Source organism: Daphnia pulex, chromosome 3, assembly GCF_021134715.1.
Source record: "Daphnia pulex isolate KAP4 chromosome 3, ASM2113471v1".
NCBI classification, from domain to species: Eukaryota; Metazoa; Arthropoda; class Branchiopoda; order Diplostraca; family Daphniidae; genus Daphnia; species Daphnia pulex.
Window position 1 is genome coordinate 10,891,290 of NC_060019.1, and position 19,554 is coordinate 10,910,843.

A 19,554-nucleotide genomic window follows, 5' to 3' on the forward strand; every position below is an offset into this window, starting at 1 on the left:
AAATTTGAAAAGGCCCTTCGACATTGAACACGAACTTTCACGCGACTTCATCTGCATACGAGCGCAGCAGCAGCAGTTTCAAGGGCGTGATGAGAAGAATTTCGAAATGTCAGCTGTAACACACGTTTAATGATTTTTCTTCTCAAGAAAACTTTGAGAATCTGGAAGAAAGAAACAAAAAAAGGTGTTTCCAATTTTTCACAACCAGTTCTCGATCTCAAATAAGAGATTTCGTTCGCAATCAACGCATTTTTTACCTCCAGGAAAATCGTTCGGGAACGACGACCAACAAGGAATTTGATGTCGCGATCTGTTGCCAAGGTCGACTCTACTTCACGCTCGAACCATATGTCTGCGTGAACTGCTGCTCTGTTCTTGCGTCCCACCTGCGACCTTGGTATAGGCAAACCAGTTACTGGCGGTTACCGGTATATATTCAAACTTGCTATTGCTTTGAGGATTCGCTCGGTTGAGCAAATATTGAACGCCAACATAGACATCCACACAAACCACAAATACATAGAAGAATAAATTTTCTTTTGGGAGGCGGCGAATTCGAAGTCTGCAGGCCGCAGGCTGTTTTTTCGTGATAGTGCCCATAAACATCAAAGCTTGCGCCTAGAGTTCCAGTCACGGACCGTTTGCTGGAGGGAGGAATTAGTCTAGTTACTATAAAAATTCAGAGTCCCTCTGAGACGGTTTCCTATTTGACAATCGCAGTTGTTAAAGAATTGGGATATATTACTAGCAACGCGAACCACTCAATACTTAACAGACAGACCGGAAACGGTGTGAAAGATACCCATGATAGACTGGTACTACTCCGTGAACCAATAAATATGACATTTTCGTGGACGTGAAATCGTGAGATATCCAGGAAATGTGACGTCAACAACACGTGAATGTTCTACGCTCTTTGTCTAGTGTTACCGAAACGTTGTGAGGAGATTTTTAACCTTGACTAAGCTCGTTTCGAACGAACGGCAACAACCATCCTACCTGAGGGATACAGCGGGCGTTCTTTTGACTAGAGTGTGTAGCTGCGGGCACGCTCAAAGTATATAGTGCTAGGGGGCGAAAGTGCTGGAGAAGACCGTGCGTTGTGAAGAAACTCAATTGTAATACGTTTGAAGAAAGATACTTAGTCTTTGAGCACACTTCCACGCGGGCGAATGTGTCGGCTGGTGCTCGCTCCTGACACGGACGCGTTTGATCCATTTCTCGTCCAGTTTGCTGCGGTCTACTAATTGCGATCATGGTCCAATCCGGTTTCTACTGGATTAAACACAGCCCTCCGAATTTCCAGCGCACCCCAATTTGAACGATCGCCTACATCTGGTGACCAAAGAAGAGAAAATGGGATTACTTTCGTGTGCCAGCGTCGTTGTGATAACCGTGTTAGCGGAATTAACCTTCGGAGACAAAGTATTCCCGCAAAAGTGCTGCCCTGGAAATCAGGTGTTGGACGTGGAATTGCGCAAGTGCGTCGATAATCCCGCGGTGTTCAAAACCTACCAGGAAGAATCCGGAGTCAACGATCCACTTTTACAGTGTTCCGATGGATGGGAAACTTTCAAAATGGAAAACCAGTCCGTCGACGGTGCCATTGTAGAACCTCGCTACAATCAAACAATAACTCAGTATTGTGTTCATTCCACTGCGTTTAATGATGTTCGTAACGAGACTGTCGTAGCCTACTGCCGCACTCCAGCGCAAGTGAAAAAATGTTGTCCGATGGGCCAATCAGTCAAACGCAATTCGATCATGGAGTGCATCGCCAACGATCGAGTTTTCAACGCTTCCAAAATAGTTACTCCGGCCGGATGGCCATTCAAAGTCGTGGAGAATTCTTCGTTGACTTGCGAATATGATTTCAACATTTACGTGCCAAAAATGTTCGTCGATAACAGATATGAGGTCAACGCATCCGGCTACTTTGTTGTGAAAAGAGCCTTGTACAAAGTATTGCGTCATTCCGACAATTATTGTGTTGATACTGCTGTCGATGCTGAGGGAAACCAAGAGGTATAGTTATATCAGGGTCCTATTAAATGTTAATTTACTACAATGAAGAAACTTTTTCTTTTGATCCCCTTTAGGATATTGCCATGATATGCCTGCCGTGGAGAATGAAATTGGTGCGGTATCTCCTGTGGGGTGTCTATTCGTACCTTCATTACGTCTCGGCTTTCTTCCTCATTTTGACGTTGGCCGTCTATGCCATCTTCCCTCCACTTCGTGATAACATCCAGGGGTACTCGATGATCTGCTTCTTGATTTGTATGATTATCGTACAACTCGAATACGGAATCCTGCTTTCACTTCCCACCGAACCCCACACCTGGTGTTTTTTCAAAAGTAAGAATCTCATATAGGTTAAAATTTATTATTAAAAATTTTATTTAATTATATATCCTTACAAAAAAATTTCTCTTCACTAGCGATTGCTAGTAATTATTTTCGGTATGCGTCCTCAACCTGGATTACCGTGATGGGATTCAACATCTGGAACCAGTTAAAGTAATAACTCACTTTTTTTTACGGCCCTCTCCTTTTGGTGGAATTTTATTTTTCAAATGCAACTGTTTATTTTTAGTTCAGGTCCCAGACCATCAAATAGACGGGACTTGCTCATCCGTTTTGTATTGTGTTCCGTCTACGCTTGGGGATTGCCATTCGTACTACAAATGGCTGTGGTTATTTATCGTGATAGTTTGGGACCACCTGTCCGTCTTTGTTGGTTTGGAAATCCCATAAGTAAATTTCAGTTATTCGTCTTCTTCCTGCAATAATAAAATTAACACACATGGATTATTTTTCAGTCAAACATTTACTGAGCACACCGAACGTCATTCTGGTGACGGCCAATTTGATTTTCTTCATTCCAAGCGCTCTTAAAGTTCATGGAAGTCTCCGTTTCCTTAAAACTTCTGTTTCGCCCGTGGCTCTCAGCAAATTGGAAAAACAAAGGTTATATCTAAATATGAATAGTTTCATGGTGATGTAACAAATGTTGCTTACCGTTCCTTTTTTTTACGCAGGATTACGACGATATTCCGTTTCTTCTTACTGATGCAGTTTTACACGATACCGAGAATCGTTCACGAAATAGTCGATTCAGACAATGCCACTCCCGAATTGCTCATCTTCAGTATTTCTCTCTACATGTTGATCGGACCGGCCATGTTTTACTTTTTCGTTTGCAAAACCGAAGTTTACAAAATGATTAGGGACCGTGTGGTCAAAATCAAGGAATCTGCTTCACGTGCCACCAGTAATTCGACAAAAATATCTTCGGGCTCCGTGAAGTTCTGGCGCTCACGATCATACCAAACTTCTTCGGATGAATCTCCTGCAATTGAGACCAGCGATTCCAAGCCCTCAAACATTGAGGCAATCAAATATCAACAAAATGGAGAAGACCTTGGAGAAGACAATTTAGCATATACAGGCGAGGTTCATTCAGCCTAAGATTTGGATGGAAAATATGCCAATTAAAGATGCGCGAAAACATACTCGTGGTGATTGGTACAAAAAGTGGTTATTGTGTTGAATAGACTATCATTGAGCTTTCTAGAAATATTGACAAATTTTATATTGCAATCCACTTGATGAAAAATAAATTATGTTTAAGAATAGTTGTCACTTACACTTTTTGAAGGCGTATTTCTCAGAAAATAAAATTTCTTCCACTGAACCACCTAAAATATTTAAAAACAAAAGGGTTGGAACATCCCTTTAATCTCTGGTCAAAAAGGGAAACTAAAAAATCAGGTAAATTAGAGTTAAACGGATACCAAACACGTTGAAATTTGTTTTAAACCAACATTGTAATGGAAATACTGGTGCCGAAAATAGATTACGTTTTACGCATGACTTGTTCAGTAGTTTGCATGTGTTAGATGTCGATTATGCAAAAACCTTTTTTGTATTCTGAAGGACAATTAAAGCAATAATTCATAAAGTTGCTATAACGACAACATCTGTGGTTGAATTTTCAGCCGGGAAATAACTTGCTGTGGCATACAGAATACAGGATTAATAGTTTTAAGACTAGATTCACCGAGAAGAGATAAACCCGCTAAACCAAAGAGGGTGTGAAATGGATCGGGCATGTCATTTGGGCGATCACTAAATCCGCCTGTCTCGACGTCTTGACAGGCCATAATAAATTTTCTCAACTGATTCTTATCAAGCCAATCAACTCGCCCAATAATCCGCAAAGACGCAACTACCCACCAAGAGTAGCAAACATCCGGCAATTTTTCTGGTCGACCATTCAAACCTAAATAACAATTGAGTTACATAGTTTAAGAGACGTCTATTTGAAAGATTTCTAAAAACAAAAGTAATTACCGCCACTCGGCAACTGCCGTTCACATAGCCACCAGCCAAGGCTATCAGCTTTGATCAAATGTAAATGACCTGTAATCGACAGCATACCAACACAGCAATACACTTGACTGAAAAGGTAACCACAAAAAAGAAACAGTATTATTTCTTCCTTTGTAATTATCTCAACTTAGAACTTACCCAGAATGACTTTCAGAGCCAGGTCTGCATCCAAACCCTCCATCAAAATTCATACATGAGATTACAAAATTTACTGCATTATCAATATTAATAGCATCCAGCCTTCCCTGGAGTAAAAATGTGTACAAAAATATGTGTTAATCATAAAAAAATTGCAATCAGTAAATCCACATACCAAAAGAGCCAAGCATGCAACTGCACACATAGAGAACCTTGTATCAACCTCACCCCATTGATCACCACAGAAACTTCCGTCATCATTTTGCAACTTTTTGACATAATTCACAATTTTTTCACAATCGATTGCATCAAGTGCATCATACAGGCACAAAATCTGAAGAAAAAAAATTCAATTTTCAGATGCATATGAAGTGAGTCAACTCTCATTACCAACCTGAACAGCACTCAAAGTGTAGAGAAGGTGAGGATCATGATCTACACTAGCTCCTATACCTCCATTTTCATGCTGGCATTGCTTTATAAATAAAATAATACCATCTCTGTCCATCTCACCAAGTTTGCCCATCAAATCCATTGCTGTTAAACTCCAATAGATTCCATTCATTCTCAAGTACTCTGTCATACAAAATTCATAATCATCCTTATTGTTTCCATATGCTGCCAAGAAACTTGCATGCTTTGGCAGCAACAGATTAGGTATATCAGCCTCCTTCGGTAGCACTATGTCGTTCATGAGAAGGGCCTAGTTCACATGTTCAAATAAACCATTTATCATATCAAAACTGAGACCGGCTTCCTCAAAATAATCATCTAAATATACGTACCATAATTGAAATTATATCTGTTACGCGGGAATGGTTAAGGGGTAGCAAGGGGTAGTGGATAATAGGTTCCAAGCTATCCAAAAATTATGGATTGGTGGATTTTCACTCTTAACAATGAAATTAAAAATTTATTTTGCAAACACAGGCACACAGACCACTTTGACGTAAGTTAAGCAGCATGAGCAGCTGACTGTTAAGGGGCTAGCAGACGGATCTTTTTCGATGCGACAGTAGCGCCATCGAAATTATAAGACATAATGAAGATTTTTAATTTTTTGAAGACACCATTTTTACGTAAATGAAGTCATGATCTCTAGGATAAACAAATTCCAATGAAAAAAAGTCGGTTTATTCAATCGGCAACAGTTTTGGTATGTTTTGTTGTAGAATTCAATAGCCTCTATGTTGTCATCCACAAACCCAATCACATGTGACACGCTAAAGTAAAAGAAAAAAAGAGAATCTGAAAAAGACAATGAAAAAGGCTGAGGAAAAAGGGGGAAAAAAAGGGAAGGAAAAAGACCAAAAAAAGCTAACAATTTTTCACAATAATTTACTCGACTTTGTGGGTGGAAATCATGGGGAAAGAAACGATGCGAAGCTGCGTTCCGTAGTCACAGATGACGTTGTCTCTGACGACCATGACGTTACGAACAAAAGTACTCGAGTCGGCATCGCCAAGACGAACTTCACGGATCGATTCTCCCGTTCGGACATCCCAGACGACCAGGGATCCTTGCCGACTGGTGACAAGTAACCGATCATTGAGCATAGCTAAACTGCCGCACAGAGCCAGACGGGACAAGGAAAGAGAATTGAGCAGATGACCCTGAAATCGCTCCCAAACGCACAGCTTGTCATCGGCGCCCAAGCTGATGACGTACGAGGAGGTGTAAGTCAGGACGGACACGCTACCGTCATGAGCCTGCAAACTGTAGACGCAAGTCCCGCTGGAGAGATCCCACATGCACAGCATTCCGTCTTGACTTCCGCTTCCCGATGCGCTGCAGGGGTAAGCTTCGTCGATAAACATGGCCGTGATGGGTCCGCGATGCCCGTGAAGACAGTAGAGGGCTGTCAAGGTTTCCAGTCGCCAGACTTTGAGGCAATGATCCAGCGAACCCGTAACGACGCGGCTGCCACTAGCCGAAGCGTCCAACACTGAGATGGGCTGTTGGTGAGCTCTAGCCCAGTTGAGCCGGACCAAACGGAAAGCTAATGGAGATGATCGGTCCTCTTCGTCGTACTCGTCGGCGCCACGACGAGAATGAACGTGGTGGCTGACATCTTCCACAGGACTGTCGAAATCGGCGTGAAACTGGAACGACTCCAGGACTCCATTCAATCGGGCAGCTAGAAGATACTCGCCACAAACTTTGAGTTTGGCCACTCCGACACCACTGCCGTCGTCGTAAAGACAACGCAAACCGGAATTATGGCTCCAAATTTCAATGCGTCCGTTGGCACAGCCCAGTGCCACTTGGCCATCGAAGCATTGCATGCACCAGACGGGCGATGGAAAGTAAGACGTTTTATTATTTCTCGTTGGACTAGTTCTGTCTTTCCAAGACAGGTTGTTAGGGCTGGCCGGAGGAGAATGAAACGAGCCCGGGGATCTAAATACAATCGGATTAGAAACGGCGTGACTCAACAGTCCGCCCAGTTCGTTAGTGGATGAGTAAGTATCGTGGCGTGGAAAATTGGGAGAGGCCGGCGACGTTTGTTGCTGAAAAGCGGCGAAATAAGTGTTTCTATCAATTTGAGCTACGGCATCTCCCGTCTGGATGTCCCAAATGTGGAGCTGGCCGGCCAAGCAGACACTCGACACGACATCTCCATCGGTGGATATGCATTCGATGGGCGAACGATGACCGTCGAGAACGAGAGGCATAGATTCTGCTACTATCTGTGAATAGTATTCGCGAGACTCTTGCGTCAACCCACCACCAGCATTGCCGGCCCAGCCCCAGAAAGTCGAAGAACTCCTCCATTCGGCGTAGTGCCGAGAGCAGATGCAACGATATAACACGACAGTCACGTAGGCGATAAACACCACGCTCGGTATGGCTAATAAAGTGGTTAAAATAATTTGAATGGGCGACGAAGGAACGTAGGGAGTCTTGTTGTCTTCATCGGAGCCACCGTTTCCGCCTGATCCGCCGCCAATACTTCCGTCACCATGGCTTCCGGACAGGCCGAAATCACTATCGTCACCGTCAAGAACATCAAGCGTATCGAGAGCTGATGCCAGAGATTTCCATCGCGATCGCGTCAGGTACTCGCCATCGCGACTGTTGCGCACTTCTGACACTCGTTCTGGGTTGACTGGGATAGAGATTCGAATCGGAGGCAACATGGCTATGCACTTTCCGGCCAACGAGATATTGTAAATGTCCAGCAGGTCGGGCCAGTGGCGATAAGAGAGCCTCCTCCAGAGCTCGACGTTTTTGGGATGTTGTAACCGATTCTGCCAATCGATTACTTCTTTGCCGCTGGATGACGTAACTGATAGTTCTGGTGCGGCCGAATTGGCTAGAATCGTGGATTCTTTCAAAAGATCTGGTTCTTCCGGTTCAATACAGTTGGATCCGGCAGAACACGAAACTTTGAGATTAGGATGTGGTGCTGGAAATTCAACCTGTGAAGAATCATTGGCTTCGACAGACCATCCGGCCGATTGATCAGCCAAATTTTCCATCACTACGTATTTGTAAAAGAAAATGCTCATCCATATGACCACACCCACCATAAAGGTACGCTGAAACAAACGCGTGCGAGCCCAAAAGTGAACGATCCTTATCCGACGTGGTACTCTGGCCGCAGCTGATCGATTGTGCGTGTAGGAGGATGGTGCTACGACGGCCGTTGGGGTATTTTTGGCTGAAACAGCTGCTGAGTGGACTCGGGTGCGCAAGTGGGGATGGACAGCATTCCCCGTAAATGCCCTTTCTGCTGAACTGAGAGTATGGACGGTGTGGTTGGTCGACAGGTACTGCTGACCAGGTTGAAGCTGCCGTCGTTGGCGCTGAATTTCCGACAACTCTTTGCGCAATATGTCGATGGACAGGACGGTGGAGAAGAACAGCATTTGCAGAACGAAATCGGAGAGAAGGGCGACGACGGCGAAGAGGCAAAATTCTTGAATGGCCGGCACGAAGGTGAAGAAGCCCACCGTCAAAATAGTCACTTCTGTTAACAAATTTTTGGTTATGTTCCATCCTTCACGACTAAGTCCCTGTGCTACACGGATCTTGACGTCCAAATTGGCTGGAGTAGAGACGACAGAGCGAGTCAAAACTAAGATGTTCTCCAGACCAACGATCACCACTAAATAAGGGAAAATGTCTCGTCCCTGAAGAGTGAAGCGCAATCCGAACCACGTGCACAGGCCGACCGACATGCCCAGCGATGCTACCACTGTCACTACGGCGCTGAAAGCCATGCCAAACTTGGATTTAACCATTTCGATCTTGCGAACAGAGAAGTAAATGTACAGGAACAGGATTAAGTAGACAAAAGTCAGCGGGATGAGCTCCAAATAATTGAAACGTTCGGGATAGTAAATGTGAACGATGGTGCGTCGAGATGATGTGGATTCTTGAGTGGTGGAGTGGAGAGGAAATTGATTGCGGAGCTTTAACCGCAAGTCATAAAGAAACGGTTCAGAATGAGTTTTAAGTAAGATTGTGATAGCGTACGTAAGGACGCGAGAACGAGTCTTGACTGGGAATTTTTTCAATCCACTATTTTTGAGCGGGACGCCGTAAAGTATGTCGGCCATACTTGATCGCACTTCTACCACTGGGTTCTTGAAAGAAAATATGGTGTCTAAGAACTGAGCGTCGTTGCGGAAGGTATTTTCGTCCAGCTTCCACAAATTGGCCGGCGACAAAATGATGCAGCTGAATTCGGGTAGAAGATGTTGAAACGAACGAGCTCTAGGGGCCACACTCTCCACGTAAAGGCAAACATCTCTAAGAGTCAGGTTACTCCTAGGTGAATGGAAACCCACTACATCAGAATGCAGCTTGAAGACTTCACTCAATGGGCCTCGAAAAGCATCCATCATGCCCAAATCAGACGTCCATGGATTGACAGAGGACCGTACAACTATTTGTTGTATGAAAAAAGATGGTTGCTGAGTTCCCCATCTGGTTGGATACTGAAAGCTTTTTCCAAATTCAAGATCAGAAGAGATTCTTTTCTCTGGAAGCGGGAAAGATATCTCCTCTGGTTCATTGCCTGGAAAAGGCAAGGACAATAAAGGATGACACGAAGTGAGAACAATAATAATTGCCACTATGATTGTGCACCAGGGGTAGCTAGAACACAGAAGGCCATGTTTGTAGTAGAGGAGTGCTACCCTGTCGGGTATACTCAGGCCTTTGGTGCTTGAATTCAGTCCACTTCCATTAGCAAGTCCAGCCGAATCAACATCTTTGACGGCGGGATGATGACCAATTTGTGGCTCAACAAAAGGCATGTTTGAGTAAGTCCAAAAATATTAAAACAAACTGTAGACGACGAATAGTGAATAAATTTCACGACATTTCGCCACACTTTCCAGTATTGGCAATATTGGGAATGACCTCCGAGAGCAAACGTTTCTCCTAAACAAGAAAATCAATATAATAAGAGATTTTTTAATTTAAAACCGGCTGCAGATTCAATTTTAATCTCTATTTACCTGTCGAAAATGCCCAAAAAAGAAAAACATGTCAACTAAAGATCAATGCCTTGACACAACTGGAGCGTCTAGTGCAGAAAATTGTAACGTGGTGGTGGAATTAAACAAGAAAAGAAATAATACAGTACCTACCAGAGTTGTCCTAAAATTTGTTTACAAAAATAGTTAAATTAGTAAAATTCGTTTGCCAATATGTTTTATGGTTATTAAGTTATTTAGTTTTAAATATTGCCGATTCCGCAATAGTTCACTCAGCCGCCGCCGCGCACACAACTAAACATTTATCGGTATCGCTAGATGCCGTTACTAGTTCTGTTTACTTGTAGTTATTCGCATGTTATTCGTTTCGCGATTGCGTTCGTTATTAGTCGGATAAACTTGTCAAAGTGTTGAATTGTAAGAATGACTTCCAAAGGGATCGAAAATGTGAATCCACAGTTATTTACGAAGAAGACAAAAAGAGAAATAACAAGTGAAGAAGAAGATGAATCAGTAGAGGATCCCATAGATGAGAGGGAAATATTCGGTAAAGACTTTCGCACTTGCGTAATACATCATTAAACAAATTCGCTTATCTCTCCATAATTATAGATTTGCTAAGGGATATCAATGATCCTGAGCATCCTATGTCACTTGAAGAACTGAATGTTGTACAAATCACGAATATAGAAGTAAAATATGAAATGTCTGATTTCACACAAAATCATTACCTCTATTTCCTTTATGTATGTACAGGTTGATGACAAAAAAAGCAGTGTTAAAGTCTTTTACACTCCAACAATCCCTCATTGCAGCATGGCAACTTTAATAGGACTGTCCATCAAAGTGTGTCTTCTCAGGTCTCTACCACCTAGGTTCAAAGTTGAAGTAAACATTTCCCCAGGTTCACATGCTTCAGAGGAAGCTGTTAATAAACAGCTAGCTGACAAAGAAAGAGTCTCAGCCGCTTTGGAAAACAGCAATCTACTTGAAGTTGTTAATCAATGCTTAGTAAAAAGTTTGGAATAATAACCATTTGATCAATACATTATGGATGAAAATGCAGTTTATTTTGATGGAACACATTCAAATCTATTCAGTGACAATTACTTTACATTGTCCCTGTTCATTTACATTCAATTAGAACCATGAAAGTTGTAAACTACTTTAAACCACTTTGCTTCATTTGAGCATCTTTGGACCCCAATTATGTCATTTAAAATATTTACCTAAAAACAAAAAGAAAAACACATTGCTTTTAAAAATAAGATGATCCAGTACTCTCAACTGCAGGGAACATTTCATTGCAGAAGCCAGAATTCTGGTCATTCAGTTTGAACGTGCGACCTGGGACGAAATCTTGGCGTTTCTTCTTTTTGTGAATCCAGTGCTTAGTTCCCGGAATGCTTTCGCGCTTCTGCACAGTGTAACTAAACAACACAGGGATGTTAAGTTAGTTCGACGCTGAAAAAATAATTGTGACACTCACTCTATGTTGAATTCAGCTTGGCCCATACGCAAGCATAAAAGAATTCCGTTAGCAAAGCTAACATCATTGACGAAATCGACCCGAGATTCAGCACCCACAGTGAAATCAACAGATGATTTAACAAACGGCGTGTTTAAATTTAATGACCCCTCTAGCTCCCATGCAGCGCTGAAATGAAAATATGAGTTTTATCATTATGATCAGAAATCCAGTCTGTAAATTGACTTACATATCTTCGACAACTGAATGAGAATTTCTGTTCCAAATACTGATTTGGATTTCGCCACCAAAATCAAAAGAGACAGAACCACGCACGTCGAGTGTAGTAACAAAACCACTTTGGAGTGGTACGACATTACGATAATCCTGAAGCAGCACAGTAGCCTGTTTATGAATGTCAATAGAAATGTCAATACCGAATTTAGTTTCTGTATACTTAAAACTCTGAAAAACAAAATGTAATCTACCTGTAGGGCTGTGGTTCTTTCAGATGCTGTGCCAGACCTGGACATTGGCAATGACAAATGGTATTAGTTCTATGTTACTAGAATTTTACTAATTTGGACCAGGTTAAACTCTTCTTTTCAAGGTCCAATAAGCATTCCATTTGCATTTTTAGTTTTGTTTACCTGCCAAAACAGCATGGAATATAGTAAAATATATACACTTACCAGACATGGCCCATTAGCTCGCTTTGACCCGAGAAGAAAATAACAGGTCTTAGCTGGACACCAGCAAGTGTGACTTCCATGCCTGCTGTAGGTTCTTCTTCGTCACCTTCAGTAGAAAAACCCATCAAAGAACCCATTCCACCGGTAAAAAGTCCGACCTATTTGTTACCATACCATTATAAGTTGATGTTTGAAATATTTTAGTTTCTTATATATTGTGGATAACAATTCACAAAATTATACCGAGAGTAGCTGAAAAGTGTCTTCGGGGTTTCGCAAATAAACATCAAAAGCGGCGCGTTTCATCATTTTGTTTGCCGCTTCAGTGGAAGAACTAGAATAATAAAAGGTTATCTATGAATGCGTACTTTGGTTAAATATCAAAATTTGCACCTAACCTAAAGCTTCCATTGCCATCAACGTTGCGATACAGATCGCGAGAGAAGGTCGTTGACATTCCATTCTGGGCGAATACGTGATAATTGTTAAGAGAAGGTCGGTCTGATAAGATTTGCTTCAACTGAGAACGGACAACTGGGTCATTTCCGGCATATTCTTGCAATCGCTGCAGTGAGTAGGTGTTTAGCTCCAAATTTTCGCTGCCTCCCATCGAAAGAGAAATCAAGACGTTGATAAGAAAAGTGCTGTCAGGCTGGTGATCGAGCAACATATCCAATGCCAATGTGCGAGCGCTCGAGTCGTAAGGACGATCAACTTGAAAGTAAATAATCTCCAATTTTTGTTTAACACGATCGTCGAGGAAGACGGAAGCGGGAAGAGCTTTTAAAGCTTTAACTGCCCATACTGATGTCTTCTTATCCTGGCTGTCAATGTGGGTCAAAATAATGGGTAGCGTTTCTGGCGAGCCCAAGTTTTTAAAGACTCGCATGTAAAGTTGGTTACAATCTTCGCTGGCACAAGTTTTCAGGTTGTCCGTAAAGTAGGTGGTGATATCTTTAACTAGCTATTTAATTAGGAAAAGTAAAAGCTTTAAATATTACAATGCGAAATTTATAAAAATAAAATGCATACCTTGTCACTTGCTTTCTCTTGCTGATTTATAACAAAAGTTTTTGTAATCGCAGCCAAGCTCAGCAATGCTGTTTCGCTGAGTTTTTCTGACTTGATTTTTTTGGATAACTTCAACAAACCTGAAATACAAGTTGTTATTTCAAAATTTCCAGTGCCTGAATTATGTTAGTAAATATAAAAATGATAAACTACCGCCAAGTAGATATTCAGATGGTCGAGTCGATAGTGAAACTACTTGCAAGAATCGCTCAGCCAGATCAATGTTTTCAGACTGAAAGTTGATCGCCTCCAAAGCAGCAGCATAGCTTTCAGCGGTTTGAGCGGCTGCGACTACATCGATCAGTTGCGGTCTTAAAAAAAAATACGCGCTCATTCACGGAATAACTTAAATAGGGTTAGTAAAAGCTTACAAAATTTGTTTGTTCTTGGAATCTTTTAACAGAACCAAAATATCATCTTTGGACGATTGCCGAACGACGGGTAAAAGCGTGACGAATGCACTAGCGCCCAAACTAGTTGCGACTTTTGAGGTTTGGAGGTTTTTCCTTACTTCGTTGACAGCCTTTTTAAGCTAAAAAAAAATAAAAATAAAATGAGCATTCAGATTTTTCGATGTGAAATGGAAAAAATATAATGTAATACAATTACAAACATTTTTGCAAGATGAGGTCTCACAGGCGAGTACAGATGATTCTTCCACTAGCTGAAGGTTATCCTCGACGAGATTTACGTTGGTATTCATCGTAACGGATTGAATAACTTTGGTCAATGACACTGCGGAAATTTTCTTTTTCGATTTGGATTCGCCTGAAATGAAATGTATATACTTTTAAAATACGTCCCATCCTAGTAACTGATTTTCAGAAAATTTATACCGTTTAATCGGAGGTATTGACGTGATACTACAGAGGCTCCGGCTTGAGAGCGCAGGTTTACTCTGATGCTGTGGACTTCGGTTGACGTCAATGTGTCTACCACATCTGAATCACTTTTAAAACTGTATTTGGTTTGATAGCTACTAACGGATGATAAACCCAATATCTAAAATAAAATAATTAAACCTATTATTTTGAGTTCAAAAGTCATAAATTTTTAAAATTAATATGCGGTACTTTTTTAGCCTGGGCAAACGAGGTGGTCGGTCTTTGAAATTGGCAATCGTTTTTTATTTTCAGAAAAGATCGGCCACCAAGATTTGTATAGGCAGCGGTGCAGCTTCCCGAAGCATCAAGTTCGTTAAGTTCAACAGCCGAGGTTTGGAGTTGGAAAAGGCTGGCAATGCCCTTTTTAAAGTTGACCAATGAAATAGATTCCGACTCGAAAGCGTAAATGTTAGAGATTTTCCCATCATTCCAGTCGATGTACACGGCGGTCGATTCTGTATCATCCAAGGGCGATGAGTGATCAACAAATCCGTCGGGTTGTTGGGCTTTACGGGACCGAATAGAAAGTTTCGGATTAGACATCTACAAAAGAAACTTTTATTACGATGACCAGATGGAGTTAGTTACACGCTATTACCAAGAGCTCAAATAACATATTGGCAGTATTAGATGGGTTCTGCCACACAGGAGTCAACTCAACAGTTGCTGCAACCTACATAACACAATTTAAAATAAAGCAGTAGTTCAGTCAAAAATTATTTATAGTTTTTACTTGATATCCCACATCAGTTCCTTTTGTTTTAGTTGAATTTTGAGAGAACAGTGGCTGTGCCTCATTCAATAATACTGCAGCTGTGTAGTGATAATTATATGTGGTCCCCAATTCATATTGTCTAGTGCTGGTTGCTAAAAAAAAAATACAAATTTGAAAATGAAATTGTGTGTTTTAGATGGAAATTGAGAAGGGTTTCTACATTACCAGGAGCTTGCTGACAGATGGAACCTGTAAAAATAAAACAAAATGATTATCATTATGCAATTATATTTTTCAACACATGCTATGAATTAAATTTGCTGAGCTAAGACATGGAAGTTTATGCCAACTAAACAGATGGCACAATGTCCAACTTGATTAGAGACGAGCTTGGTTTTAAAAAAACTTGTTATGTGACCTTCACCCTTAACCCAGTCATGGCATTTGACAGCACCCACCAAGAGGAAGGCAAAATTGATAAGAAAACAAGATAAACACTTACTGAACACAGCCAAAATCAGCAGCAAAGTTATCCCTGGCTGAATCATTTTTAAAACTTTCAATTAAATCACCACCTTGGCCAATCACTTCCTGTTCTTGGGATCTAAAAATGTGTAGACGAAATTAAGTGTAGAATCCAATAAAAAAGAAATTGCTCTCTGATTTACAGCTTGCTTGAGGCAAATGTTGATGAGTTTCACCGAACAAAATCGTCAAACTGGCTAGGAAATGTGGGAGACCAGAGCCAGTATGATGTTCCAGCAATACAGCTGGATGCCGACTAACCATGGTCTAGTAAGACTACGTCCGATTATCTTAGAGAATCATGACACAGCAGAATTTCTTTAGCACTACCACTCGGCCAATATCTTAAGCGTACGCCAAACCTCCTCAGGGATTCAAACTTTTAAATGTTGGAAAAAACTGGACTAGACAACATTTGTTGATTTTTTTTTTAAGATCGCCGCCTAAGGGTTGTTGCTATACAGTATTATATTGCATGCCTGCTACAAACATAACCCTCTAGTCAGACCAACAGGTACTACTAACTACATACATGTCGGTACGAATATTTTCGAAATGAATCAAACTTTACTTGATAAATAAATCTGATATGCGCTGAAAAGAAAGGATTTCAACCACAAATTTTAACTTCTAATATCGAAGAATTACTTCTCATTCTCAAAAATAATGAACAATAAAATTGAATACAGGGTAACTTTCCCAGTAGAAAACTCCCATTTTCAATAAAAACTTATTTTAAAATAGTAAATGAAATAAACCGAAATTTTTTTTGAAGTTTTTTTTTATTGGGGCCACCGCCTTCACGCTGTCTCAAATGTCAGTTCAAGAAGATGGCAAAACATTTCTTCAATTAAACGGACTCTTGGACAGGGGGTTCGTAGCCTTCTGGTCGGTCGACTGATCCAGAAACTCCACCTTCACCGCCAACTCCAGACTTTCCACCATCTCCGTGCAATTCAAGGAGTTTACCGATGTCGAATTTGGGCTTCTTGAGGACTTTGACTTTCCTGATGTTAACATCATGGAGAGGGTAAATGCCCTGGCAGGACTTCTCAATGTCCTTGCTGATGGAGTCGGGGATCAACTTGCTGACAACCTCTGCAGATATAATTAAAGTTAGAATTTCAAATATTAAATAGGAGTAGGAATATTGACTAACCTTTCAAGTCAACTGAGCCAACTTCACGGGTGATGATGTCAACCATCTTCTTGCGGATAGACTTGATCTGAGCATGTTGGGCATAGCAAGTCTTTCGTGTAGATTCAGCTTCCTTCTTGGTGAACCCAATGCAGAAAACACGGAGAAGATAACCATCAGAGGTCTTGACCTCAACACTGGCTTCAATCAGGGATTGCCATTTCTTGACCATGGAGCGGAGTTTGTCAGTAGTCATATCCATACCATGGAAGTTGGTCAACAAGTTGCGGCCCTACAACAATTAAAACAAACAAACTTGTAGATATGTGCATATCTAAATGAGAAGGACTCAAGTCATTATAATGCATCAAACTTTCTTACCTGAACATCTTCGGAGATGAGCTTGAACTTGCGGAATGCCCTCTCGGAATCGGACTCGTTCTGAAGATCAGTTAGTGAAACTTCAAACACACGGCCCTTCAAGCCCTCGGAAGCGATACCTTTAAGAGACAATAATTAGATCCTGAGATTGTTCCAAAGACATACAAGTCAAGTCTTACGTGTTCCCTGGGTCCTGTTAACCAATGTTTTGCCGACCTGACGGACGGCGAACATAGACGGTGCCTTAATGTCATACCAGTCCTTGCGAGTGAAAGGGTCGATACTGAAATAGTAATAAATAGCAATTAATTAGTTTTTCTTCAGAATAGTACGCACAGCTAAACACGTCGCCGGGTTTACATCCCAAATAATCAATGACATCCGTCGTCAGGCACAAATGAAAATTCATCAAGCTTATCAACATTTTGAACCTACATAGAAAAAACACGAAAAATTTACTTACATCTTCTTCTTCAGACCCTTTTTACCCCCCTTTGAAAGTCCCTTATTCTTTCCAACAGCCATGTTCAATATGGGAGCACTCGTTGATTAGAAAAGACTTGGCTTGGAAAAGAGCCTCACAGACTTCAATGCACGACTTGCGGCAACGAAAGAAACTACTTCGACTAGCGGATAAAATATTAACTGCTTCGATCATCCAGCTTGCTAACATCCCTAAACACACAATAGGATTTCATTCATTTCAGTTTATAAAAAAATGTATCTAAATAATTTAAGTAATTTCATAATGGAACATGTAACGCAAAAAAAAAAAAAAAACTTGAAGAACAAATTGTTCAATTTACTGAATGAAATTCTGCAAGTTGCCCTAGGCTAGACGACGTTGATGTCAACTGTTTGTTTTGGTTGGTGGTTCGTCTGTAATTCAAAACAAAAATGGGTTTATTCCAGCAACAAAACAGATTATTACTAGACCCTTTAATACGATATTGTTCTAACAAGTATCTTTCTGAGAGATTAGTAAAGTCTTCTTATTGTATTTTCAAAACAAGTCGAAGGAATGTTTCTAATAATGGCGAATGGTCGGATGATGAAGTCCGAAAAATGAGGCTCATAAAGCGAGTAGGAGCTGGTGTTCTCTTCAGTGCAACTCTCGGGTTAGCTATTTACAGCAAAAGAAGCAAAGCCCAAAGACTTCGAGATTGCTTGGAGGATTGTGAAAGGCTGCCACCAGATAATGATTATACATCTTCCATGGCCTCAGAGTTCTATCGCTGCAAATCTTGCATATTTCCTGGTGACATAATCAAATCTGGAACATTGAAAAAATTGGAATCTCTTGAACTGAAGGGAAATGATGTTATTGTTGCCAGCTTTCCTAAATCAGGTAACATTCATATTAATACAGTCTTCACTCAGTTTTAATAAAACTGTTTTATGCTGCAAAAGGAACAACATGGATGCAAGAAATTGTATATTTGATTCAAACTGGCTTGGATTTTGAAGGAGCTCAGAAGCAAGTTCTTGAGACAAGATTTCCATACCTGGAACATCCATATCCTGGTTTAGCAGCTATTAAGAAAACAGAGGGTCCGCGATTTATCAAAACTCATTTGCCCTTGTCTTTGCTTCCAAAATCTGCCTTGGAAAATGGGACCAAGGTGTTGTAGGCAAGCAAGTTTATTTTTAACACAATGATATTTATTTTTGATTGTATTTAGGTGATTTACATAGTAAGAAATCCAAAGGATGTGGCAGTAAGTTACTACTATTTTCTTCGTATGGCGACCTTTGTGGGTTACCGTGGTGGGATGAACGATTTTATCAAAAAATTCATTAAAGGCGAAGGTAAAACATTATACAGAAGGGAAAGACAGTTTGAATGTTGTAAAATTTTCAACTGTATGTTTCAGTTCCGTACGGTCCATATTTTGAACATGTTCTCGGATATTGGAAGCAGCATCAGAAAAATTCAAATTACGGCAGTAATCTCTTATGGATCACTTATGAGGAGATGCACAGAGATCCTGAAGGTTCTATCCGACGTGTTGCCCATTTCCTTGATCGCCCTCTGACAGATGATCAGGTAAATTGTTCGGTGTTTCCACCTTCGACCCAGCGAGGTTTCAATCATGTCATTTCTATCAAGGTTCGCCTTATTGCTGCCCACACCCGATTTGATAACATGGCCCGAAATCCATCAGTTAATTACTCGCATTGGGATGACTTGGGTCTGAGAAACAAGGAAGAAGCGCCTTTTATGAGAAATGGTCTTGTAGGAGACTGGCGCAGCTACTTTGATCGGGAAACTAACCGACGCTTCGACGATTTTATTAAACAGCATCTCGAAAGCAGTGGATTGAAATTTGAATTTGTCCCTGCCGACGAAAAATAAATCAATGAAGAAACTGGAATGGTTATTATCCGGACGAATGTACACAACCATTTCTAGTCAATAGTGCTGTACATACATTACACCATCATAACGGATATTGAGAAATAAAGTCGACAAAGTTAGCTTTAAAAGCTGATTTTTTTTAAGCATTGAAAATGAAAGGTTTTTTTTTATTATTGATAATAAATTTTGTGTAACTCAAAGGTGACATACTGACATCGGAACAAGTCGGACGATTCTACAAGAGAAAAAAAGCTGAAACTAGCCCCGCTCCTTCGTATGGCACGTTACCATCCCATCCCATGAGTTTCCTATGAGTTACTCCAAATTTCCATCTCTG

At 40.9% G+C, this 19,554-nt stretch overlaps 7 protein-coding genes across 7 annotated transcripts; 3 read left to right on the top strand and 4 right to left on the bottom strand.

The window, feature by feature from the left end:
* Positions 1-1,093: 1,093 nt before the first annotated feature.
* Positions 1,094-3,638, top strand: LOC124191180. Its single transcript, XM_046584224.1, has 6 exons — positions 1,094-2,025; positions 2,100-2,358; positions 2,442-2,520; positions 2,597-2,757; positions 2,823-2,970; positions 3,042-3,638. Exons 1-6 carry the CDS (start codon positions 1,357-1,359, stop codon positions 3,469-3,471), a joined length of 1,746 nt encoding a protein of 581 aa, XP_046440180.1. The 5' UTR covers positions 1,094-1,356; the 3' UTR covers positions 3,472-3,638.
* A 271-nt stretch (positions 3,639-3,909) lies between these two features.
* LOC124191196 (geranylgeranyl transferase type-2 subunit beta-like) lies at positions 3,910-5,539 on the bottom strand. The gene is made up of 6 exons (XM_046584250.1): positions 5,319-5,539; positions 4,928-5,236; positions 4,709-4,867; positions 4,534-4,640; positions 4,357-4,463; positions 3,910-4,285 (listed from the first exon to the last, which is right to left on the bottom strand). The coding sequence occupies exons 1-6, from the start codon at positions 5,319-5,321 to the stop codon at positions 3,969-3,971; spliced, it is 1,002 nt and encodes a 333-aa protein (XP_046440206.1). The 5' UTR covers positions 5,322-5,539; the 3' UTR covers positions 3,910-3,968.
* A 106-nt stretch (positions 5,540-5,645) lies between these two features.
* LOC124191163 (sterol regulatory element-binding protein cleavage-activating protein-like) lies at positions 5,646-10,104 on the bottom strand. The gene is made up of 2 exons (XM_046584199.1): positions 10,006-10,104; positions 5,646-9,928 (listed from the first exon to the last, which is right to left on the bottom strand). Exon 2 carries the CDS (start codon positions 9,799-9,801, stop codon positions 5,872-5,874), a length of 3,930 nt encoding a protein of 1,309 aa, XP_046440155.1. The 5' UTR covers positions 9,802-9,928; positions 10,006-10,104; the 3' UTR covers positions 5,646-5,871.
* A 181-nt stretch (positions 10,105-10,285) lies between these two features.
* On the top strand, positions 10,286-11,049 carry LOC124191205 (cytosolic iron-sulfur assembly component 2B-like). Its single transcript, XM_046584263.1, has 3 exons — positions 10,286-10,531; positions 10,597-10,676; positions 10,741-11,049. Exons 1-3 carry the CDS (start codon positions 10,408-10,410, stop codon positions 11,011-11,013), a joined length of 477 nt encoding a protein of 158 aa, XP_046440219.1. The 5' UTR covers positions 10,286-10,407; the 3' UTR covers positions 11,014-11,049.
* On the bottom strand, positions 11,033-15,647 carry LOC124191167 (microsomal triglyceride transfer protein large subunit-like). The gene is made up of 18 exons (XM_046584204.1): positions 15,483-15,647; positions 15,317-15,418; positions 15,040-15,063; positions 14,833-14,966; positions 14,698-14,772; positions 14,289-14,642; positions 14,052-14,217; positions 13,829-13,983; positions 13,587-13,747; positions 13,369-13,526; positions 13,177-13,295; positions 12,543-13,108; positions 12,388-12,478; positions 12,145-12,302; positions 11,941-11,977; positions 11,703-11,857; positions 11,474-11,641; positions 11,033-11,414 (listed from the first exon to the last, which is right to left on the bottom strand). The coding sequence occupies exons 2-18, from the start codon at positions 15,360-15,362 to the stop codon at positions 11,243-11,245; spliced, it is 2,739 nt and encodes a 912-aa protein (XP_046440160.1). The 5' UTR covers positions 15,363-15,418; positions 15,483-15,647; the 3' UTR covers positions 11,033-11,242.
* Positions 15,648-16,102: 455 nt separating this feature from the next.
* On the bottom strand, positions 16,103-17,488 carry LOC124191200 (40S ribosomal protein S3a-like). Its single transcript, XM_046584255.1, has 5 exons — positions 17,322-17,488; positions 17,038-17,141; positions 16,859-16,977; positions 16,499-16,769; positions 16,103-16,437 (listed from the first exon to the last, which is right to left on the bottom strand). Exons 1-5 carry the CDS (start codon positions 17,381-17,383, stop codon positions 16,190-16,192), a joined length of 804 nt encoding a protein of 267 aa, XP_046440211.1. The 5' UTR covers positions 17,384-17,488; the 3' UTR covers positions 16,103-16,189.
* Positions 17,489-17,684: 196 nt separating this feature from the next.
* Positions 17,685-19,370, top strand: LOC124191193 (sulfotransferase 1B1-like). The gene is made up of 5 exons (XM_046584247.1): positions 17,685-18,206; positions 18,269-18,480; positions 18,541-18,667; positions 18,733-18,905; positions 18,969-19,370. Exons 1-5 carry the CDS (start codon positions 17,756-17,758, stop codon positions 19,212-19,214), a joined length of 1,209 nt encoding a protein of 402 aa, XP_046440203.1. The 5' UTR covers positions 17,685-17,755; the 3' UTR covers positions 19,215-19,370.
* Positions 19,371-19,554: the final 184 nt, after the last annotated feature.

Excerpts from the sequence above, each read along its gene's own strand:
- LOC124191180 (XM_046584224.1), top strand. The coding sequence starts at position 1,357 with ATGGGATTACTTTCGTGTGCCAGCGTCGTTGTGATAACCGTGTTAGCG. Across the intron at positions 2,758-2,822 it reads TTGGTTTGGAAATCCCATAA|TCAAACATTTACTGAGCACA; the intron begins GTAAATTTCAGT and ends ATTATTTTTCAG. Across the intron at positions 2,971-3,041 it reads AGCAAATTGGAAAAACAAAG|GATTACGACGATATTCCGTT; the intron begins GTTATATCTAAA and ends TTTTTTACGCAG.
- LOC124191196 (XM_046584250.1), bottom strand. Across the intron at positions 4,641-4,708 it reads TTGCATGCTTGGCTCTTTTG|GGAAGGCTGGATGCTATTAA; the intron begins GTATGTGGATTT and ends TTTTTACTCCAG. Across the intron at positions 4,464-4,533 it reads GGCTCTGAAAGTCATTCTGG|TCAAGTGTATTGCTGTGTTG; the intron begins GTAAGTTCTAAG and ends TTACCTTTTCAG.
- LOC124191163 (XM_046584199.1), bottom strand. The coding sequence starts at position 9,801 with ATGCCTTTTGTTGAGCCACAAATTGGTCATCATCCCGCCGTCAAAGAT.
- LOC124191205 (XM_046584263.1), top strand. The coding sequence starts at position 10,408 with ATGACTTCCAAAGGGATCGAAAATGTGAATCCACAGTTATTTACGAAG. Across the intron at positions 10,532-10,596 it reads AGATGAGAGGGAAATATTCG|ATTTGCTAAGGGATATCAAT; the intron begins GTAAAGACTTTC and ends CCATAATTATAG. Across the intron at positions 10,677-10,740 it reads TACAAATCACGAATATAGAA|GTTGATGACAAAAAAAGCAG; the intron begins GTAAAATATGAA and ends ATGTATGTACAG.
- LOC124191167 (XM_046584204.1), bottom strand. The coding sequence starts at position 15,362 with ATGATTCAGCCAGGGATAACTTTGCTGCTGATTTTGGCTGTGTTCA. Across the intron at positions 13,984-14,051 it reads TCAATACCTCCGATTAAACG|GCGAATCCAAATCGAAAAAG; the intron begins GTATAAATTTTC and ends ATTTCATTTCAG. Across the intron at positions 13,748-13,828 it reads AGACCTCATCTTGCAAAAAT|CTTAAAAAGGCTGTCAACGA; the intron begins GTTTGTAATTGT and ends ATTTTTTTTTAG.
- LOC124191200 (XM_046584255.1), bottom strand. The coding sequence starts at position 17,383 with ATGGCTGTTGGAAAGAATAAGGGACTTTCAAAGGGGGGTAAAAAGGGT. Across the intron at positions 17,142-17,321 it reads AAGGGTCTGAAGAAGAAGAT|TATCGACCCTTTCACTCGCA; the intron begins GTAAGTAAATTT and ends TTACTATTTCAG. Across the intron at positions 16,438-16,498 it reads TGGCTCAGTTGACTTGAAAG|AGGTTGTCAGCAAGTTGATC; the intron begins GTTAGTCAATAT and ends TTATATCTGCAG.
- LOC124191193 (XM_046584247.1), top strand. The coding sequence starts at position 17,756 with ATGGGTTTATTCCAGCAACAAAACAGATTATTACTAGACCCTTTAATA. Across the intron at positions 18,481-18,540 it reads CCTTGGAAAATGGGACCAAG|GTGATTTACATAGTAAGAAA; the intron begins GTGTTGTAGGCA and ends GATTGTATTTAG. Across the intron at positions 18,906-18,968 it reads GCCCTCTGACAGATGATCAG|GTTCGCCTTATTGCTGCCCA; the intron begins GTAAATTGTTCG and ends ATTTCTATCAAG.